The sequence below is a fragment of the Mesocricetus auratus genome, unplaced genomic scaffold (assembly GCF_017639785.1).
Source record: "Mesocricetus auratus isolate SY011 unplaced genomic scaffold, BCM_Maur_2.0 Super-Scaffold_100003, whole genome shotgun sequence".
In the NCBI taxonomy this organism is placed as follows: Eukaryota; Metazoa; Chordata; class Mammalia; order Rodentia; family Cricetidae; genus Mesocricetus; species Mesocricetus auratus.
In genome coordinates, this window is record NW_024429188.1 from 85,384,874 (window position 1) to 85,405,286 (window position 20,413).

Below are 20,413 nucleotides of genomic sequence, written 5' to 3' on the forward strand. Positions count from 1 at the left end.
TCCCGAGTGCTGGGATTAAAGGCATGTGCCACCAACGCCTGGCTGAGCAACAAGTACTTTTTTTTAACCACTGAGCCATCTCTCCAGCCCCTGGTTGAGTGTGTAAATCAATATTTTTGTGAAAATTCATTATTACACATTTGAATTCTTCTTATTACTTTTCTAATGAAAATATCTAGAATACATTGGTTAAGCTAAATTGAACATTCTAATCCCAGCTTTTCCAAAACAGTGTATGTCTGCACTTGACTGATTTTCTTCTTCAAACTGTAATGTGCACTATCCACAATGGCTTAATGTAGAAGCCACATATGTATTGCGTATGAGGGCATACAATTGCAACCTCTTTATAGGAAAAACACCAGATTTAGAGAAATTCAAAGAGAATTATAGCAACACACACACACACACACACACACACACACACACACACACACACACACACACACACACACACACCCTGTGGGTCAAGGGAAGTCCTTGTCTTTCTAACTGTCAGATTTATAAGGCAATGTAGCACCCTAAAAGATGCTTTTGAAGTGATGGATTATAGTGCATACCACCTAAGCAAGGGCAGTGTAAAACAGCAGCTAAAATCAAAACCACTTGAATTCTGGCTCAGCTTTCTCCAGACAAGGACTTAAAATAGCTTAAATAACAGGATGCAAGGGGAGGGAAAACATTGCCTTTTAAGGTTATGCATTCTTGGTGTGATTCAAACTTCTGCAGGAACATGGCTGAATAATAAGTTTATTTACTTTGAGGTTACTTGGGGGAGGGTGTTGAAGGAGGTAACTGGCATTTAAACTAATACTTGGTAAAAGAGAGTAATATGATTTCCTTTCAAACAAAACGCAGATGTGACTCTGAGTGTCATCTGAGAAAGACATCGAGTCAGAGATGGAGAGTGAATTCCTTGTAACCAGCAGTTGTTCATTTCTGATGAATTCAGCGTTGAGAATGAAAACTGATTCTGTCTAGTGCCATCTTAAGTGCCTCCTAGTGATTTTTTTCAAGTGCAATGGTTTTCAATGTTTGTTTTTTTAAATCCACTGGATATATTAATTAAACGTTATCTCTTTACCTTATGAAAGCACTTGTTTGGTGCTTAGGTGGCATTTCTCTCCCCCCCCGCCCCCCCGCCCCTGTGGCTTGTTAGTCTTACCCATACAGAACGAAAATGCTCATAGAAGCTGCGGATAAAATAAGCTGTACATAAATCATTTATGATTTTTAATCAGTCAGTTGAAATGTGATGGCAGAAGAGATGAGTCTTCCTGATGCCAAGCCTCTTCCACCTCATGCCAATGTATAGAAGTAGTGAATGAGCCAGAAATGGCTTCCAGAATGTTGGCAGCTTTAATGCCTGGTGTTGGTGATTTTATTTTCTAGTTAAAACTGCTTTTGATTTGGGTCTGTTTCTAAGATGAACACATTATTAAAATCTTATGTTTATATCAAAACTCAGAATGGGGAAAGTTCACCTTTGAACATGGTCTTGAGCTTGTGGTGAATAGCGTTACTGACAAGATGGACAATGACTGGCTAGCATGTGCTCCCTTGTTTTCTGGCACTTGAGATCACTGTCACTGCTTAAGGATGTATTGCTGCTTTTGTTTCTGCTTTTATTTTTTAAACTGGAGACTGAAAATAAAATCAGCATAAATATGCTGAAAATAATTACACACTATGTTATGTCTTTCAAGGACTTTACCAGCTGGGAGGTTTTGTAAAATTAATTGCTAGCTGCTGCCATTTTCAGGCTCTCTCTGCCTTCTTAATGACGTTGAAATCGTTCTCTTCCAATGTAGGACTTAGAAGTCCTAAAAAAGAACCAATATGATTTGCTAATGCTAACATTAAATTGCCATAGTGTAAATAGGATTAGCATCTACTAAATATAGGAAGGTAGCCAAGTCGAATTTATGAAAGAAAGATGACATACATTCTAATTGCAGAAAAAGTAAAGGATAAATTTCCTAAGCATTTCCAAAGTTTTACAAGAATTTGGAAATCTTTGAGATGTAAGGGTTCTGTCTGGTTCTTTTCTTCTCTCTTTTGGGTCCAGGTTAGTGTCTGTGTGACAGAGTAGCTTAAAGTGAGTTGTCATGTTGTTTTGGGAAAGTTTCTTGCTGTGTTTCCCAGGCTGGCTTTAAACTCCTGACACCTCCTTTTCATCACTCCAGTGAGTAGCTAGGACTACAGGAGGCCACAAGGACCCCCAGGTACCTGATACTTCTTAACAAAGGCAAGGAAGATTTCTGCATTGGAAAAGATCCGCAAACCATGATAGCCATCTGTGCTCTCTGCACTTAGGTCTGGTTTGATGGTTGTGGTCACTTAGCAAACCAAATTACAGATCGGACTTTGCTGGATGGGGACAGGATTAGAACAAAGGGAGAGAGAGTAAATGTTACTTGAAAGATATTTCTGTCCAGGTTTGGTTTCCTGATGAACTGGCATTCTGTCTTTTTGGTGCTATTTCTGGATTTTTTGGTCATTGTTGCTTAGTTTTGTTTAGAAAACACTCATCTAGGATTAGAGAATTTTGCCCCTCTGGTTAATGTCTGAGAATTAGTTTCTACAGGCAGAATTCTTCCCATTGCTTGTTATATGCAAGGCACTGTGGTATGTGGTATGTGGTATGTGATATGCTTAGAAAGATAAGGAGATTGATGTCAAAGAAACTTTGTCAAGAAATGTGAAACCATAAGGAGGATTGTCATAAAATGACAATGCTTTTTCTTCCTACAACATGCCTTTTAAGTTTTGCTCTCCTTTACTAAAATTATCTGTTATTACTACCTGACTTTGAAATGGAGTTTCCAAGTGTGGTTATTTTACGATAGTTATATTTGGAGGTGGCTACTTCCTGGCATCTTTTAATCACATCACTGAACTGTCTTCTAATTAATGTTCAAGAGATGTTATTGCAGATAGAGTCTATGCAAACAGCAGTTCTCTGTGCTATCTAAATCTCCATTTCCACTTAATAAAAAAAGCCATAGACTTTCAGGGACCAGCTTCATGGAGCTATGAATCCATTTTCAATATTTAGCTTTAAGCCGTAAGTCTTCTGCTTTTATTATACCAAAAGAACACTTATGGAGTACCTGGTGTTGTATGCCAAGTCTAAACTGCTACCAAGAATGAAAGGTTAAAAGAATTTACTCAGTGGTAGAGCACTTACTGAGCAAGGCCCTGGGTTTGGTCCTCAGCTGGGGGGAGGGGAACAAAATAACAAGAATGAAAGGTGAAATTGTGTACAGGGTTCTACTCTTTCAAAAGTCAAGATATTTTCCTGTCAAACACTGAAGTGGCCAGAGTTTGCTTAGTTCAAGGGAGCAAGTTATTTCCTTCTCTAAAAGTGTCAGGAAAATGAGCTGGGTTGACTCCCAAGCACTCCATAGCTGTGTTCCCACCCACCTCCCACCCCCGGATGCACTGTATCTCTCTCCTTTCTTCAATGCTTGTACTAAAATCTGCTAGAAATCTCTGGCCAGCAGGAGGCTCAGCAGGTAAAAGCATTTGCTGCCAAGCCTAATTGCCAAGACTCTCATTAAGGAAGGACAGAACTGATTCCTGAAAATTGTCCTCAGAGCTCCATACTTGTACAAGGGTGCACATGAGCGTGTGTGGGCGCACGCGCGCGCGCGCGCACACACACACACACAGAGAGAGAGAGAGAGAGAGAGAGAGAGAGAGAGAGAATTTAAAAATTAAAAGATAAGGGAGAATGTTCCAGGAAGTCACCTGACATTGACCTTTGCCCCCCACATGCATATGTAGACACATACAAAAATAAAAGATAATGACAAAGACAATGTTTTTTTTAAAGTATCTTAAAAATCTCTTCTTAAGAAGTTCCAGTTAGGTGCTGGTGGCGCTCTAGTTTAATTCCAGCACTCGGGAAGCAGAGACACTCAGATCTCTGTTAGTTTGAGACCAGCCTGGTCTACACAGCTAGTTCCAGGACAACCAGGGTTACACAGAGAATCTCTGTATTGAAAAACGAGAGGGAGGGAGGAAGGAAGGAAAGAAGGAGAGAAGAGAAGAGAAAAGAAAAGAAATGAAATGAAATGAAATGAAATGAAGAAATTCTAGCTGGGCAGTTGTGACACATTCCTTTAATCCCGGCACTCAGGTGGCAGAGGCAGGCAGATTTTTTCGTTCAAGGACAGCTTGGTCTATAGAGCTAGTTTCAGGACAGCCTAGGGCTGTTACACAGAGAAAAATCTGTCTTGAAAAAAAGCAAAAACAGAGAAAGAAAGAAAAGAAAAGAAAAAGAAATTCTAAGTTTATGTAATATGTGAAAAGAATAAAAACATTAACAAATTTTAAAAAATAGAAACTCCAACGTTAGTGGAGTGGTAATGGCACACGCCTTTAATCCCAGCACTCTGGAGGTAGAGGCCTGACTTTGAGGACAGCCTGGTTTACAGATGGAGTCCCAGGATACCCATCGTTACACGGAGAAAAAAGAAGAAAGAAATTCCAACTTTGCTTCACAACATATAAATAAGTGAGTGAGAAAATGAATGAATAGCTGGGTATGGTGGCACACTACGATAATCTCTGCACTCAGGAGGCAGACGGCTCATGAATTCAATGTCAGCTTGGGCTATGTCCTGATACCTTGTCTCAAAAAGAAAAAAAACCCATAAGAGCTGGGGATATAATATAGCTCAGTGACAGTGTGTTTTCTTGGTAGTGTGAGGTTCTAGGTTCCATCCCTGGCACTGAAAAAATGATTCATGAAAAAAAAGAATAGGACCAGCATTTAAATATAAAATTTAAATGAAAGAGTTAAGAAAAAGACACTTGTCAGAAAGTAAGACACAACCAAGAACATGGGTGGAAGAGTTGCCAAGGTAACAGTATTGTATTTAGGTCATGAGGAATAGTAGTTCACATAGAGCTAACACCTATATCTGTATTTAATAAGCATTATTTTTCTACTTCTGGCTTTCAAAAATGTGTTCTAAAGTGGCATTATGAATTCCCATGTGTGGAATATGACTGAGACAAAAACAATCTGAGAGATCGCATAAAACACAGGAAAGCCCTAAAACTTAGAGAGATTATATGCAAATCAGTAACCAAGTTCTGATTAAATCCTATGTTATATTATTATATTATGTTATTCTTATAGTGTGTCCCTTCAGCTATGCAAAGTATTTTTCACTATGTCTAATGTAGTCCTGAGCTCCGTCTTTACTTTATCAAGGAAGTAGGAGAACCAGAATGTTGCATGCTCAGGAACAGAACATCTAAGTCCACAATGGTCACATACAAGAGTTGCTCACATTCTTCCTCAGATCCATGCAAATTGCTTTGTTCTCTTTAGTAACTGTGTATGTTCCTGGATTCATTTCTATATATAAGTAGTTCACATGTACAAAGAGTTCAATGCTTGATTCTTTTAAATTCAACACAAAGAACATGAAAAATGACCATAAAGAATTGTTTTACTTTGAAGGAGATATAAATGATTGCACAAATAGACTGTGATGGGTCCTTTAAAAATACAGATATAGCTGGTAGACTTTTTAGCTTTTGAGATGATAATTTATGCGGCTCAGGTTGCAATCAAACTCCCTGTGTAGCCTAAGATGACCCTGAATTTCTGATCCTCTGGTCTTCATCTCCTGAATGCTGGGATTACAAGCATACATCACCATGCCTAGGTTTGTAGAACTACAAGGACTGGACGGAGGACATCATGCATCTTAGTCAAATACTCTACAAATTAATCTACATCCCCAGCCCTTCAATAGATTTTTTAAAAAGTGTCTTGGGCCTCATTGTGAAGGCCTGTGATCTCAGCTCTTTGGAAGGCTACATGCAGCAAGAGGATGACAAACTCAAAGACTATCTGGACTACAGTGTAAGTTCAAAGCTGGCCTGTAGCCGGGCGGTGGTGGTGCACGCCTTTAATCCCAGCATTCGGGAGGCAGAGGCAGGCGGATCTCTGTGAGTTCGAGGCCAGGCTGGACCGACAGCCTCCAAAACAATACAGAGAAACCCTGTCTCGAAAACCAAAAAAATAAAAATGTAAAAATAAAAAAATAAAGCTGGCCTGTGTGGGTACCTGAGGGAGATCCTGTCTCCGAATAAAAAATAAAAAGGTAACTGGGGATATGTTAATAACTCAATGATGGAAGTACCTATCTAGCAAGCATTAACTCCAAAAATTCACTCCTCATTATAATATACACACACTAAAATTAATACAATTAAACAAGGGCCAGTGAAATGGCTCACCAGGTAAAGCCAATGTTGCAAGCCAACAACCTAAATTTAATTCTCAGAATCCACATGGTGCAAGGAGAGATACTACTCCCCTAAGCTATCCTGACCTCTGCCATGGTACACATGCCCACATATACATGAACTAGTAACCAGTTTTTAAGAGCATTTGACAGTAGAACTTGGGATCGAGTTGTAGAGCTCGCACTTGGCATGTATAAAGCCCTGGTTCAGTTTTTACCAATGCAAAAATCAATAGGAATATACATACATACTGCATTACAACTAAACACAGAATTTCATGAGCTTTTGGACAAAGTGTACCATTTTCTATAGTGGGGAAGCACAAGTAGCCCTGTGTTAGGACCCTGTTACCAACCCCCCCAAAAAAGACAAAAATACTCATCAATCTTCAGTTCACTGGTAAAGCGGTCTTAGATAAGATAGTTACATTTTTTTTGCAAGGTGTGTTGGTGGCATGTACCTATAATCCCAGCATTTGGAGAGGCAGAGAAAGGAGCATCACTGTAAGTGTAAGGCTAGACAAAACTATAATGGCAAGCAAAAAAAAAACACCAAACAAAAGCGTGGGCATAAATAGTTAATATTTTAGTTGGTGTCATCCTTGTAGATCTCTGAAAACCTAACCTAGTGCCAGATCTCTTCTCAAACCTATAGTGGCTCCCTCTATTATGGTATCTTGCATCCTGCTCTCCTCTATTCTTCCCCTAACTCAGCCTTCCTGCTACCCCATGTCCTCCTCTCCCCCCCACCCCCAGCTTTCTCCTAGCTTATTCTCCTCTTCCCTCCCCCCATGTTCCCAACCCCTTCAGGAGATCCTGTTCCATTCCCCTTCTCCAGGGTACCATGCACATCTCTCGTATGCTCTTCCCTATTTCTCAGACTCTCTGGTGGTGGGATTGTAGGCTGGCAATCCCCTGTTCCATGTCTAAAATCCATATATAAGTGAGTATATACCATGTTTGTCTTTTTGTGACTGGGTTGCCTCACTCAGGATGGTTTCTTCTAGTGCCATCCATTTGCCTGCAAATTTCAAGATTCCGTTGTTTTTTTCCTGCTGAGTAGTACTCCATTGTGTAAATGTACCACATTTTCTCTATCCACTCTTCAGTGGAGGGTCATCTAGGTTGATTCCAGGTTCCGGCTACAAATGCTGCTATGAACATAGTTGAACAGATGTCCTAATTGTATGAATGTGCATCTTTAGGGTATATTCCTAAGAGTGGAATTGCTGGATCTTGTGGTAGACTGAATTCCATTTTCCTGAGAAATCTCCATATTGATCTACAAAGTGGCTGTACAAGTTGGCACTCCCACCAAAAGTGGAGGAGTGTTTTCCTTTCTTCACATCCTCTCCAGCACAAACTGTCATTGGTGTTTTTTATTTTAGCCATTCTGACAGGAGTGAGAGTGTATCTCAAAGTTGTTTTGATTTGCATCAATGTTCATGAGGGAGATTGGTCTGTAGTTCCCTATCTTGGTTGTGTCTTTGTGTGGTTTGGGTACTAAGGTGATTGTAGCCTCGTTAAAAGAGTTTGGCAGTGATCCTTCTGCTTCTATTGTGTGGAACAATTTGAAGAGTATTGATATTAGCTCTTCTTTGAAATTCTCGTAGACTTCTGCACTGAAACCATGTGGACCTGAACTATTTTTTAGCTGGGAGACTTTTGATGGCGGCTTCTATTTTTAGGGGTTCTAGGTCTATTTAAATTGTTTATCTGTTCTTGATTTAATTTTGTTAAGTGATATCTATCCATAAAAATCATCCATTCCCTTTAGATTTTCCAATTTTATGGAGTATAGGTTTTGAAAGTATGACCTGATGATTCTCATGATTTCCCCATTGTCTGTTGTTATGTCCCCCTTTTCATTCCTGATTTTGTTAATTTTCATATTCTCTCTATGCCTTTTGGTTAGTTTGGATAAAGGTTTGTCTGTCTTTATGATTTTCTCAAAGAACCAACTCTCTGTTTCATTGATGGCTTTGTATTGTTTTCTTTGATTCTACTTTATTGATTTCAGGTCTCAATTTGATTATTTCCTGGCTTCTACTCCTCCTGAGTGAGTTTGCCTCTTTTTGTTCTAGAGCTTTCAGGTGTTCTGTTAATTCTCTAGTGTGGCTACTCTCAGGTTTCTTCATGTGGGCACTTAGTGCTATGAACTTTCCTCTGAGAACTGCTTTCAGAGTGTCCCATAAGTTTGATTGCCCCAATTTTTCACAGTTTTGAATAATCATTATTCATTTATCAGCATTTTATATACTCTATTAAAACAAATATAACCCCAAAATAACAATGATTTTTATATAATCATTTTAAACATCTGCTTTATTCAGGACTTCCTTTATTCTTGTAAACTCTCTGTTGTCTTAGATTAACATTTGTCTACATTAACTGAAAAAATGGCCTTGAAATCAATTGTTTCATGTTTGAGATAAAATCAGTGCTATGCCTTTAAACCTCCTTTGCAAAAAGAAAAATAAGGTTGGAGAGATGGCTCAGCAGTTAAGAGCACTGATTGCTCTTCCAGAGGGCCTGGGTTCAATTCCCAGCATCCACGTGGCAGCAGCTCATAACTGTCTGCAACTCCAAGATCTGGCACCCTCACATAGACATGCATACATGCAGGCAAAACACCAATGCATGTAAAATAAAAATAGTAATTTTTAAAAAGAAAAAAGGATAAAACTCCTACATAGGTACAGTAGAAATTATGCTATACTATGACAATTTTTTTCTCCTTTCTTCTGTTTTTGTTTTGTTTTGTTTTGTTTTCCCCCCTTTGGTTTTTCAAGACAGAGTTTCTCTCAGTAGCTTTGGAGCCTATCCTGGAACTTGCTCTATAGACCAGACTGGCCTTGAAATCACAGAGATCCGCCTACCTCTGCCTCCTGAGTGCTGGGAATAAAGGCGTGCATCACCGCCTCGGCCACCACCACCCAGTGACTAAGTTTTGTTGGTACATGAAGTATTATTTTAAAGACTCTTCTTGGTTCTTTAATTTAATAAGAATCTTATTAACCAGAAACTATACTTTCTTATAATCAGGGATGCAATATTTTTATAATTTATTATTCTACATTTCATTTTACATTGCAACCACAGTTCTCCCATCCCTCTTCCCCTCCACCTCCCTCTACCCCTCCCTCCCCGTGCCTCCTCCTCCGCCCACCTCGAATCCACTCCTCCTCACAGGTAAGGGCTCTCATAAAGAGTCAACAAAGTCTGACCCAACAGGTTGGGACAGGGCCTGGCCCCTCTCCCGTGCATTAAGGCTGAGCATGTCATCCCACAATAGGGAGTGGGTAACAAGCTAGCTGATATATCAGGTTTGTATCGTGGTCCTACTGCCAGGGATCCCTCTGATAGTCCAAGCTTCATAACTGTCTCTCACATATAGGACCTAGTTCAGTTCCCTGGAATCTCCACAGTTGTAGATCTAGAGTTCATGAGTTTCCACAAGCTTGGTTCAGTTGTCTCTGTAGATTTCTTCATAATGGTCTTGACCTCTCTTGCTCATATATTCCCTCCTCCCTCTCTTCAAATGGATTCCTAGAGTTCGGCCTGTAGCTAGGTTGTAGTGCATCTCTGTGTCTGATTCCATCAACTGCTGGATGTGGGCTCTATAATGACAGTTGGGGTATTCACCAATCTGGTTACAAAGGAAGGCCAGTTTGGGCACCCTCTCCACTATTGTTAGAAGTCTTAGTTGGGATCCTTTTTGTGGATTCTTGGGAGTTAGCCTAGCACCAGGTGTCTGCCTAAGCCCATAGTAACTCCCTCCATTAAGATATGTCTTTCCTTGCTCTTCTACTGCGCAGGGATGCTATTTTTAAGTAAAGCTTTGTACACATTGTTTAAAATACAAGATACATGATATAAACAAAACATTGCCCTTTCAATTACAATATACATTTCCCTTCCAAACATCCTTACATTCCAAATAATAAAAAAAGATTGTAATTAAGCAAGCTTCTAAAGTGATAATATTCTTTTTTATACAATCGTCTTACAAAGTTATTTCTAACCATTTTTCCTGTTTTATCTTTTTGTTTGTTTCTTTGGCTGGTTTTTCCTTCCTTTCCACAAAGATCTCAACAGCAATGGATTCATTTGTGACTATGAACTTCATGAGCTTTTCAAGGAAGCTAATATGCCACTGCCGGGATATAAAGTGAGAGAAATTATTCAAAAACTCATGCTGGATGGTGACAGAAACAAAGATGGGAAGATAAGTTTTAATGAATTTGTTTATGTAAGTATGGGAAAGATCTGTGATTATTAGAAGTCATTGTTGTTTCATTGTCTAGTGAGAATCTTAAAATGTAAATACTATTGTATTGAATAGTTAAAATATGTTAATACTCCGGTAACAAGTAGTAGTGCTGCCATTCTGCTCACTAAATTTAATTCTTACAGACCCCAGAATACTTAACAAAATATCAAGAAAAGGTACATTGACAGAAACAAAGCTATAGAACAAAGCTCACAGTAGGCAGAAAAAGTCTCCTTCAGGGGCATCATTAAGGGCATCTTTCACGGCGCTAAATGACATCTCTGAAGCATTCTTTCTCTCCCCCATAGAGAACAGTGTGCTTTACAGCTTTAATGATATCATATGACTCAGTCTTAGAAGCTTTATAAGCTGAACTTTCTGGGTAGAAGATGTTTTCTAAGCCCTGTACTAGTAGTATTTAACTGTACCATTTTCTCCAGGGTGATCATCTTGATAATTAAATGCTACAAGCATATGCTTTCAGTCTGTTGGAAGAGGTATTTACATTATGTTTTCTTGTCTAGTGTCATCAATTATTCCTCAAGGTTTTTGGCTGATTGCATAACTTCTCCCCTGTAAGCATTTAGCTCCATGCCTGCAGCATGTGTGACATGCACATGGTTCTTTATCAAGATCTAACTATTGTAGCTGCCAGCAATTAGTCTAGATTTTATTGACTTACAGATTTTCAGTCTAGATTTGTTAACAAATTATTGAAAGATGTCTTTTTAAGAGATGTTGCTTCTTCTCTCAGATAAGAATACTCTTAAGAGGGAGCTGGAGAGATGGCTCAGCAGAGAGCACAGGCTGCTATTCCAGAGGTCCCAAGTTCAATTCCCAGCAACCACATGGTGACTCACAAACACATGTAATGAGATCTGGTGCCCTCCTCTGGTGTGCAGGCATACATGCAGGCAGAATACTGTGTACATAATAAATAAATGAATCTTTTTTTTTTAAAAAAAGGAAAAAAAGAACACAGTTAAGAGTACTAGTTGCTTTTCCAGAGGACCTGGGTTCAACTCCCAGCACCAACATGGTAGTTTACAACTGTTTGTAATTCCAGTTTCACAGCATCCAACACTCCCTTTTGGCTTCTTCAGGTACTGCATATAAGTGGGGCACAGACATGAATGTATTATAAGCATAAAGATTAATTTAAAAAGAACACTCTTAAAGGCAGACATGGTGGTGTATACCTTTAATCACAGCAGAGGCAGGTTGACCTCTCTGAGTTCAAGGCCAGCTTGGTCTACAAAGCAAATTTGAGGCCACCCATGACTGTGAAATGAGAACTTGCCTCAAAAAAGAAGAATACATGTTTATACATGTTTTTGTTTGGGTTATGGCTTGTTTTTGTTTTTGAGTCAGTCTAACTTTAAAGTAATGACCATCTTGTCTTAGCCTCCAGTGAGCTGAGGGAGAAAGGCGTGTACTAGTATACTTGACCTACCCCAGTACTATGTATTCATTTACTTGGTTGTTTAGTTGCGGGTTTTTTGGGGGGGAGGTCAAGACAGGGTTTCTGTATAGCTTTGGAGCCTGTCCTGGAACTCGCTCTGTAGACCAGGCTGACCTCTAACTCTCAGAGATCTGCCTGCCTCTGCTCCAGAATACTGGGATTAAAGGTGAACACCACCACTGCTCAGCCATTTACTTGGTTTTCAAGACTGCCTTTGGCTATGTAGCTCAAACTGGTCTGCAATTTGTGATCCCTCTTGCCTTAGCACCCCAGTGCTGGGATTACAGTAGCATAACATCCTGCCTAAGCATTTGTTATTATTTCAAACCTGAGTTTGACTAGATCTTATTAGGCATTCTTTTCATTATACTCCAAACTAATAATTAGTGCTTAATATTTGTCATCAAGATCCAACCCATCTGTACTTCTCTATATTTTATCTTGGTATCAAGATAGCTGCAATTAGAACATATTGCGTGAGATACCATGGACTCATTATGACAAGTGAATTTCAGATATGTTTCCTCTGATTAGAACTGACTCAAAGAACATACCATACAGTCAGAAACAAATGGACCACTTAATCAACAATCAGTGGTGGGGGAGGGGGTCGCTACTGTTTGTAAACTACAGGCTTGTACTATTTATTATCATTATAAATTCTTACCACTTCCTTTTGAAAAACTGATTTCCTCCCATCATTTCTGTCTCCAGTTCTGGCCAAAGTCTTGCTTTGAATTCTGTGTTCAATAGTAAGTTACAAATTATTTTCAATAGTAAGTTGTAAATGATTTGTGATTTGAGCACTTGCATGTCACCTTATGTAACTTGCATGGGTCGCTAAGAATGTAAAACAGGCCAAAGCAGTAATGAACTCTGGTCAGTTGCTTTTGATACAACTTACAGCTGATAATCTTTGTATCTACTAGAAAGAATCACCCTGAGCTATTAGGATTTGTAATGTTAAGGACAAAATTATAAATGTGTCCACAAAGAAAATGATCTTGAGAGAACTTTCAATTTTGTATATTCTGAAACGCCGCATTTTCCACACGTCTTTTAGTAGCTTTTAAGTTTTCTTAATATGTTCTTTAAAAGTAGAAACATAATAATTTGGGCAACATTAGGGATTTTCTAGAATAAATATCAAAGAGAACATTTTAGGTAAAAGTAGTTTTAAAAGTAGAAGTATTTACACTGTTCTGTTTGAAACAGTGTTTGATCTCTGTAGACCTGGCTGTCCTGGAACTGAATATGTTGATCAAGCTGGCCTCGAACTCACCGAGGTCTGCCTCTTTGGCCTCAAGTACTAGAGTTAAGCATGTGACCACTCTGCCATGCTTTGACTTCAAACAATCCTTTCTGGTTCCTGAGAAGACAGTGAGTTGACCAGCATTGTCCAGAGGGCAGTGGCCTTTTCCAGTTAGTCCGTGCTAAGCAAAAAACATGAACTGGGGCCTAGAAAAATGGCTCAGCAACTTTTCTAGAGGTAGATTTGATTCCCAGCACCTACATGGCAAGTTCCAGGGGATCTGATGCCCTCTTTGGGTCTCCAAGGACATCAAGCACATATGTGGTACATAGACATACATGCAGGCAAAACACCCATACACATAAAATAATAATGGTTTAAAGTATCAGAATGGTGCTGCCATAACTGCTAGAAGAAAAAGGGACATTGCAATGACTGTCTTCTTTCACGTTCTTTGTCACTGATTAAACACCTTGCAAGTTATCAAAGAAAATTGGACTATGGCTTAAGTACCCAAGACAGAGACTGCAATTCTCTTCAGCTATTAGCTTAAGGAAAGAGAAAGAAATGGATTCGCACATGCTAGGTTTGAGGGTTTTATGTGAACTGGAGTTTAAAGGAGTATTCAGTGTAAACTAAGTGTAAACAAAATCAGTTTTTGTTTATTTTCAAGACTACATATAGGAAGAAAAAGGTACTGAATATTGTATACAAATTTCAAAGGAAGAACTATAATTAATTATTTGTTTTCATTTTAAGAATTACAAATGCAAGTTAGTGGTTTTGTTTGTTTGGTTTTTAGATTTTCAAGAAAGCGTTTCTCTGTGTAACAGCCCTGGCTGTCCTGGAACTAAATCTGTAGACCATGCTAACTTTGAACTCAGAGATCTGCCTGCCTCTGCCTCTCTCTGCAGTGCTGGCATTAAAAGCATGCACCACCATGCTGTGCTATTGGATTTTTTTAATGTTGATATTTTTCCTATCTTGACTTTTCTTGTGCTATGGATTAAATCCTGGGCCTTACACATGTTAGGTAAATGCTGTACCATTGAGCTATATACCAAGAACACTAGGTTTGTATACTTGTTGTCTTCAGTTGTGAAAGGCTGATGGGGCAATTTATTTTTAAACAGAGATAATTGTATTAATTTCTTGTTTTTACAATAAGAAACTTGATTTTATATAATGGTAATAAGTTTTTAATTTCTTACTAATAAAATTACCTACAGGATTAATCATTTTAAACTAGTAAAGTTCTTAGAACAGAATAAATGCTCCATAGCTGTTAGTGATTAAAATAATTATTTCTATGTTTATTAATTGATTCCTTTGAGCCAGAGTCTCACCAAGTTACCCACCCTTGGTAAACCTCAAGGGCTCAATAATTCTCTTGTAGTCAACCTTTCAGACAAAATGTAGGGTTCCAGGCCCCTTAATACTCTGATTTCCTCCTATTTGAAATCAAAGTAGTAGTATTCTTTTCCAACTTTAGGCCTGCAACAATTTCCAGAAGAGAGAAAAATTCAAATTTCCTATATTGGAAACAAGCAGTCAATATTTTCTACAATTCTCTCTGAAATCTTTCTTTTTTAAATCACATGCCTTTGTGTTGTTTGGGGTTGACTGCTATGTCTGTGCAGGACTCACTTTGGGGTCAAAGGAACTTTAGTGGTTGCTGAAGGTTTTGAAAGAAAGCTGCTGGCCAGACAGTGGTGGCACATGTCTTTAATTCCAGCACTTGGGAAGCAGAGGCAGATGGATCTCTGTGAGTTCGAGAAACCCTGTCTTGGGAAAAAAGGAAAGGAAAGGAAAGGAAAGGAAAGGAAAGGAAAGGAAAGGAAAGGAAAGGAAAGGAAAGGAAAGGAAAGGAAAGGAAAGGAAAGGAAAGGAAAGGAGAGGAGAGGAGAGGAGAGGAGAGGAGAGGAGAGGAGAGGAGAGGAGAGGAAAGGAAAGGAAAGGAAAACCCCTGAAGCTTAGGAAAGGAGGAGTGAGTCACAGGTGTCACGAAAGAAACTGAAAAGGATGTATAGGATGAGATTGGCCTTTGCACAATACCCAAGGAACTTATCTCTGCCTGATAAAGCAAGTCCTTCCACTCAGAGGGAAAAGATAGTAATACTGTGAGCTCATTAGTGCTACAACTCAGGCTTAAAAAGATTCCTTGACAAGACTAATACAGTCTTGTGCTAGCTCTGATTTCTGAAGGCATTATAATATCAAAGCCTTTACTCAAACATCTTTATCATCCAATCCAGCAATGTCTTCCCCGAAGTAGAAAGGAAAATGCAGATTTTTCAGGTAGTAAACCAATCTGACATACAAACTTTCAATTTTCTTATTTTTTTAGGTTTTAATCTAAGAGACAGACTAAAATGTTATGGAACCAAATTTGAGGTGTGCTGAAATAATCTGTTTAGAAGTATTTGGAAGGTAGGATTAGGAATATAGCTCCATGGTAAACATGAACTTAGTTCTTAGCACCACAAAAAGAAGACACTTAACAAATGTGACTAAAATTTGCACACTGTTCCCCAGCACTGTTTCCTGGACACATTAAGGAATACAGGCTATTTTACCATAAGGATAGTTTTAATTGAATTATTCCACTTTTCCATAGCATATATAATTTTGAATTTATCATTCAGCTAGAATCACGATCATTTCAACAACTTGATTTTTTAGAAGGCTACAATGCTTGAAGCAAATGCACTCATAACAAGAAAAATAGCTTTCCCTGTCTTGTTCTAAAGATATACCATGCTTTAGTCTTGCAATGATGTATCGTATGCCTGGTGTGAGGAAATGCACACCTGTCCAGTTTTTACATATTCCACATTTTTTTTTACTAAATAGAGCAGAGTTCGCAATTAGGAAAACTAACTTTACATTGAGCAGACACTTTTTTCTCTCTCTTCACTCTGTTTTATTTGAGCCAGTGTCTCACTCTGTGAACCGAACTCCTGGCAATCTCCTGCCCTAATCGCCTGAGTCCAGGGGTTACAAATGTGAACCACCATACCCAACTATTTTTGTTTTGGTTTTTGAGACAGGGGCTCATGTGCTCCTGGAGATCTCTCTGTTTTCCAGGCATGCCCAGAACTCACAGCAATCCTCTTGTATCAATTTCCCATGTGCTAGGATTGATTGCAAGTGTTTGTCACTATTTTTTATTAGTCTATGGATTTTTTTTTCATGTGTAGGTGTAGTTTATCTGCAGCTACGTATGTGCCTTATGTGCATGCGTGGTGACTGTGGAGGTTTTAAAAAAAAGGAATCTTATCCTCTAGAACTGGAGTTGCAGATGATTGTGAGCCACCAAGTAGGTACAGAGAATTGAACTCAGATCCCCTGTAAAGGCAGCCAGTGCTCTTAACTGCTGAGCCATCTCTCCAGCCCCAGAATATGTATTTTTTCTTTGTTGTTGTGGTGGTGGTAGTGGTGTGTGTGTGTGTGTGTGTGTGTGTGTGTGTGTGTGTGTGTGTGTGTTCGTTCTCAGGTGCCTTCTTTAAAATTTATTTTTATTTTTAATTGTGTGTGTGTGTGTTCTCAGGTTCCTTTTTTAAGATTTATTTTTATGGGGGCTGGAGAGATGGCTCAGTGATTAAGAGTACTGGCTGGTCTTCCAGATGTCCTGAGTTCAATTTCCAGCAACCCCATGGTGGCTCACAACCATCTCTAGTGGGATCTGATGCCCTCTTCTGGCATAAAGGTGTACATACATTAAAAAAGATTTATTTTTAATTGTGTGTGTGTGTGTGTGTGTATGTACGTGCCTGTGTGAGCCTGTGCACATGTGGATACAGGCACCCACAGAGTCCAGAAGAAGGTATCAGAACCCCTGGAGCTGGAGTTTCAGACTCTTGTGAACCATCTGATGTGGTTCTGGAAAAGGAACTTGAGTCCTCTGGAAGAATACCACCCCAAAACAGATGTATTCTCAAAAGCAAAGGGACAGCATCCCACTAACCTGGAAATTAGGCTTTATTACATAGTCAGGGACCAATTCTGTTATAATCACACTTATGTAGTATGAATAATAGAAACTGAGCAACAGATATTGGGGCTCATGCTGAAGATCAGAAAACCAAAGCAGCTACGCCACCCGAGAGCTCTTACCTCTACCAAAGGTAGGGAGATCCTGTCCTCAATGTGGCTGGAGACTAATTGTCAGAATCCGAGACCCCACCCGTATCTTATATACTTTGTAGTGCTGAGATTAAAGGCATGCACCACCACTGCCTGTCCTCTATGGCTGCAGCTAGCTTTGCATTCTGATATCCAGGCAAGCAGGCAAGTTTTATTAGACCATAAACTATATATGACCACAAACATTCATCTATCTTAAATTCTTCTGGAAAATTGTGGATATAGCATAAGATTTCAACTTTTGAGGGCACATAATCAAAAACAGAGAAAATAGTTGGGCATAGAGGCACACATCTTTAGTCCCAGCACTTAGGAGGCAGAGGCAGATGCAGAGGCAGAGGCAGGCAGATCTCTGAGTTCAAGGGCAACCTGGTCTACAGAGTGAATTCCAGGACAGCCAGGGCTATACAGAGAAACCTTATTTTGTAAAACCACCCTCCCCCCCCCAAAAATAGAGAAAGTTTGATTTGTAAAGATGAATGCATAGTATTTTCCCAAATAAAATATGCTATAGAGCCAAAGAAATTTGGAATTTGAGAACGGTGATGGGATAATATGACTGTGATCATCAATGACAATATCCATTACAAAAAGTTCCTTTCTTGCTGGGCTTGGTAGCACTTGCCTCTAATCTTAGCACTTGGGAGGCAGAGGTATTGATCAAACAACAAAAAGTCCCTTTCTTTAAGTAGAATAATTACAAAAGTGCAACTCTCAGGAAGATTAATTCTGAAAAGTGTCTTGCCTAAAGCCTAGCTAGTGTTGCATGGGTTAGATTGTTCCAGTCTGAACTTCTGCATATTGGGAACCTCAGATAGAGGTGACCTCCCACAGTGAAGAGAATGACAGTAAAAGACACTAAAAGCCTTTGTCATGTGTTCTATTTTGTTTGGTCATTTTATGTTACAGTTCCACTTAAAGGGAGATTCTAAAGGCACTTAGAGAAATTTCTATGAGTCTGAGAGACAGCTCAGTTGGTAAAGGCCTTAGCAAGCCTGCTGACCTGAATTTGATCTCTCAGAATGCCAGTAAAGGTGGAAGGGGAGAACTAATTCCTCAGACCTGTCCTGTGACTTCCACATATGTGCCCCTCCCATTTAGAAGGTTGCCAGACGTGTCACTAGTTGACAGTGACTAATTTTGCCATGCACATTGGTCAACAGGAGAAAAATTTGGGGTGAGGCAAATTCCAGAGTTTCCAAAGTACAGAGGCAGATTTTTAGAATGCTCATTCGTTCACATTATTAAACTGGAATATGAAGCCTACTTTCTTCTACCCTGATTTATGTAATTAGAACTTAAAAGTTACCTGGTTATCTAGGTTCTGTGATGAAAAGAAGAGCTGAATTCAAATGCCCAAATAGGACAACCTCTAAAAAGCCTTTCATCTTTGTGTCTCTTCTTCTTCTTCTTCTTCTTCTTCTTCTTCTTCTTCTTCTTCTTCTTCTTCTTCTTCTTCTTCTTCTTCTTCTTCTTCTTCTTCTTCTTCTTCTTCTTCTTCTTCTTCTTCTTCTTCTTCTTCTTCTTCTTCTTCTTCTTCTTCTTCTTCTTCTTCTTCTTCTTCTTCTTCTTCTTCCTTCCTTCCTTCCTTCCTTCCTTCCTCCTCCTCCTCTCCCTCCTCCCCCTTCCCCCTTCCTTTTCCTCTTCTTTCTACAACCCTGGGACTTCTGTGCACAAGGCAAGTGCTCTGCTACTGACCCATCGTCACAGCTCTAGTTTTACTTGTTTGTTTATTTTGGTTTGGTTTCTGGAGACAGGTTTTCTCTATGTAGCCCTGCTGTCCTGGAACTCACTCTGTAGAACAGACCAGCCTCAAACTCACAGAGATCTTCCTGCCTATACCTCCTGAGGGCTGGGAATAAAGGTGTGCACCACCACTGCCAGGGTAATTTCACACTTTTTGTTATTTTTATTTTTAAACATTGTCTCATTCTGTTGTCCATGAACTTTCAATCCTTCTGATTCACACCAGTTCTTCTTTTTTAGTTAGTGTCTACACCCTTACTCTTAAGGCCCTCCTTCATGATATAGTCTTTCTATGTAGCCCTGGCTAACCCGGAAGTTCCTATGTACATGCAGCTGGCCCCAAACTTGTACTGGTCCTCTTATCTGTGCCGCCCAAGTACCAGGATTACAAATGTGTGCCATCATGCCCTACCTTTGTTGTCTCCATTCTTCCTTATTTTCTCAGAATAGTTTGAGTCACCACAGTAGAGCAGTGGGCTGTGTACTATGGATACTGTTGCCTGGTTAGTACTTATTATTCTTGACAGACATCTATGCCACCAACGTAACAATTTTTTTCTTTATTATTGTGTTGCTTTTGATTGAGTGAACTACTAAGCTACCACATTATACCACAAAATAGTTTTTGGTTGAATCATAAATCTTTATCTGTGTGCTAAGAATTGTGGTTAAAGAAGGGGAAGTTCTTAAGCTTCTCTCTAAGAAGAGAACAAAGCCGTGCTTCACAGTGGGAAATCAACAGATTGACTTGCGCCTTTGAACCACAATTTTTTGTTAACTTAAAGTGGATTCAATGCATGCAGCACTGAATGAGTTTGGCAAGTGTGTGCAACTGATGCCTCATCTTTAGCAGCAGTACTTGTTGCAAAAACCCAAGTCAGTTTCCCCCTTAACACCCACTGCCTGTGAAGAACACTGTAGGTAATAGACAGGTTAAAAAAAGGAGTTAAATGTGTTTATTCTTATGTTTGCTTGAAAATTGTGAATGAATGAAACTGTTTTAATTGATAGATTTTCCAAGAGGTAAAGAGCAGTGATATTGCTAAAACCTTCCGCAAAGCCATCAACAGGAAAGAAGGGATTTGTGCTCTGGGAGGAACTTCAGAGTTGTCCAGTGAAGGAACGCAGCATTCTTACTCAGGTAATAATGGCATGCATGGGTGGACTTAGGTTAATACAATACAGTGAGTAGGTACATACAGTAGTTCCCTAAAAAGCTTGTTCCTCTAATTAAATACACTAAATAATAGGCTTGGTGACAT

At 39.3% G+C, this 20,413-nt stretch overlaps 1 protein-coding gene across 4 annotated transcripts in view; it reads left to right on the forward strand.

The window, feature by feature from the left end:
* The window catches only part of Pls3 (plastin 3), a 98,410-nt gene that overhangs the window by 59,657 nt on the left and 18,340 nt on the right, over positions 1–20,413 (forward strand). For all 4 annotated transcript variants that reach the window (XM_013126150.3, XM_013126149.3, XM_013126152.3 and 1 more), the window contains exons 3-4: positions 10,361–10,524; positions 20,163–20,292. In XM_013126150.3, the coding sequence (XP_012981604.1) occupies positions 10,361–10,524; positions 20,163–20,292 (294 nt within the window). The remainder of the gene's footprint in view (positions 1–10,360; positions 10,525–20,162; positions 20,293–20,413) is intronic.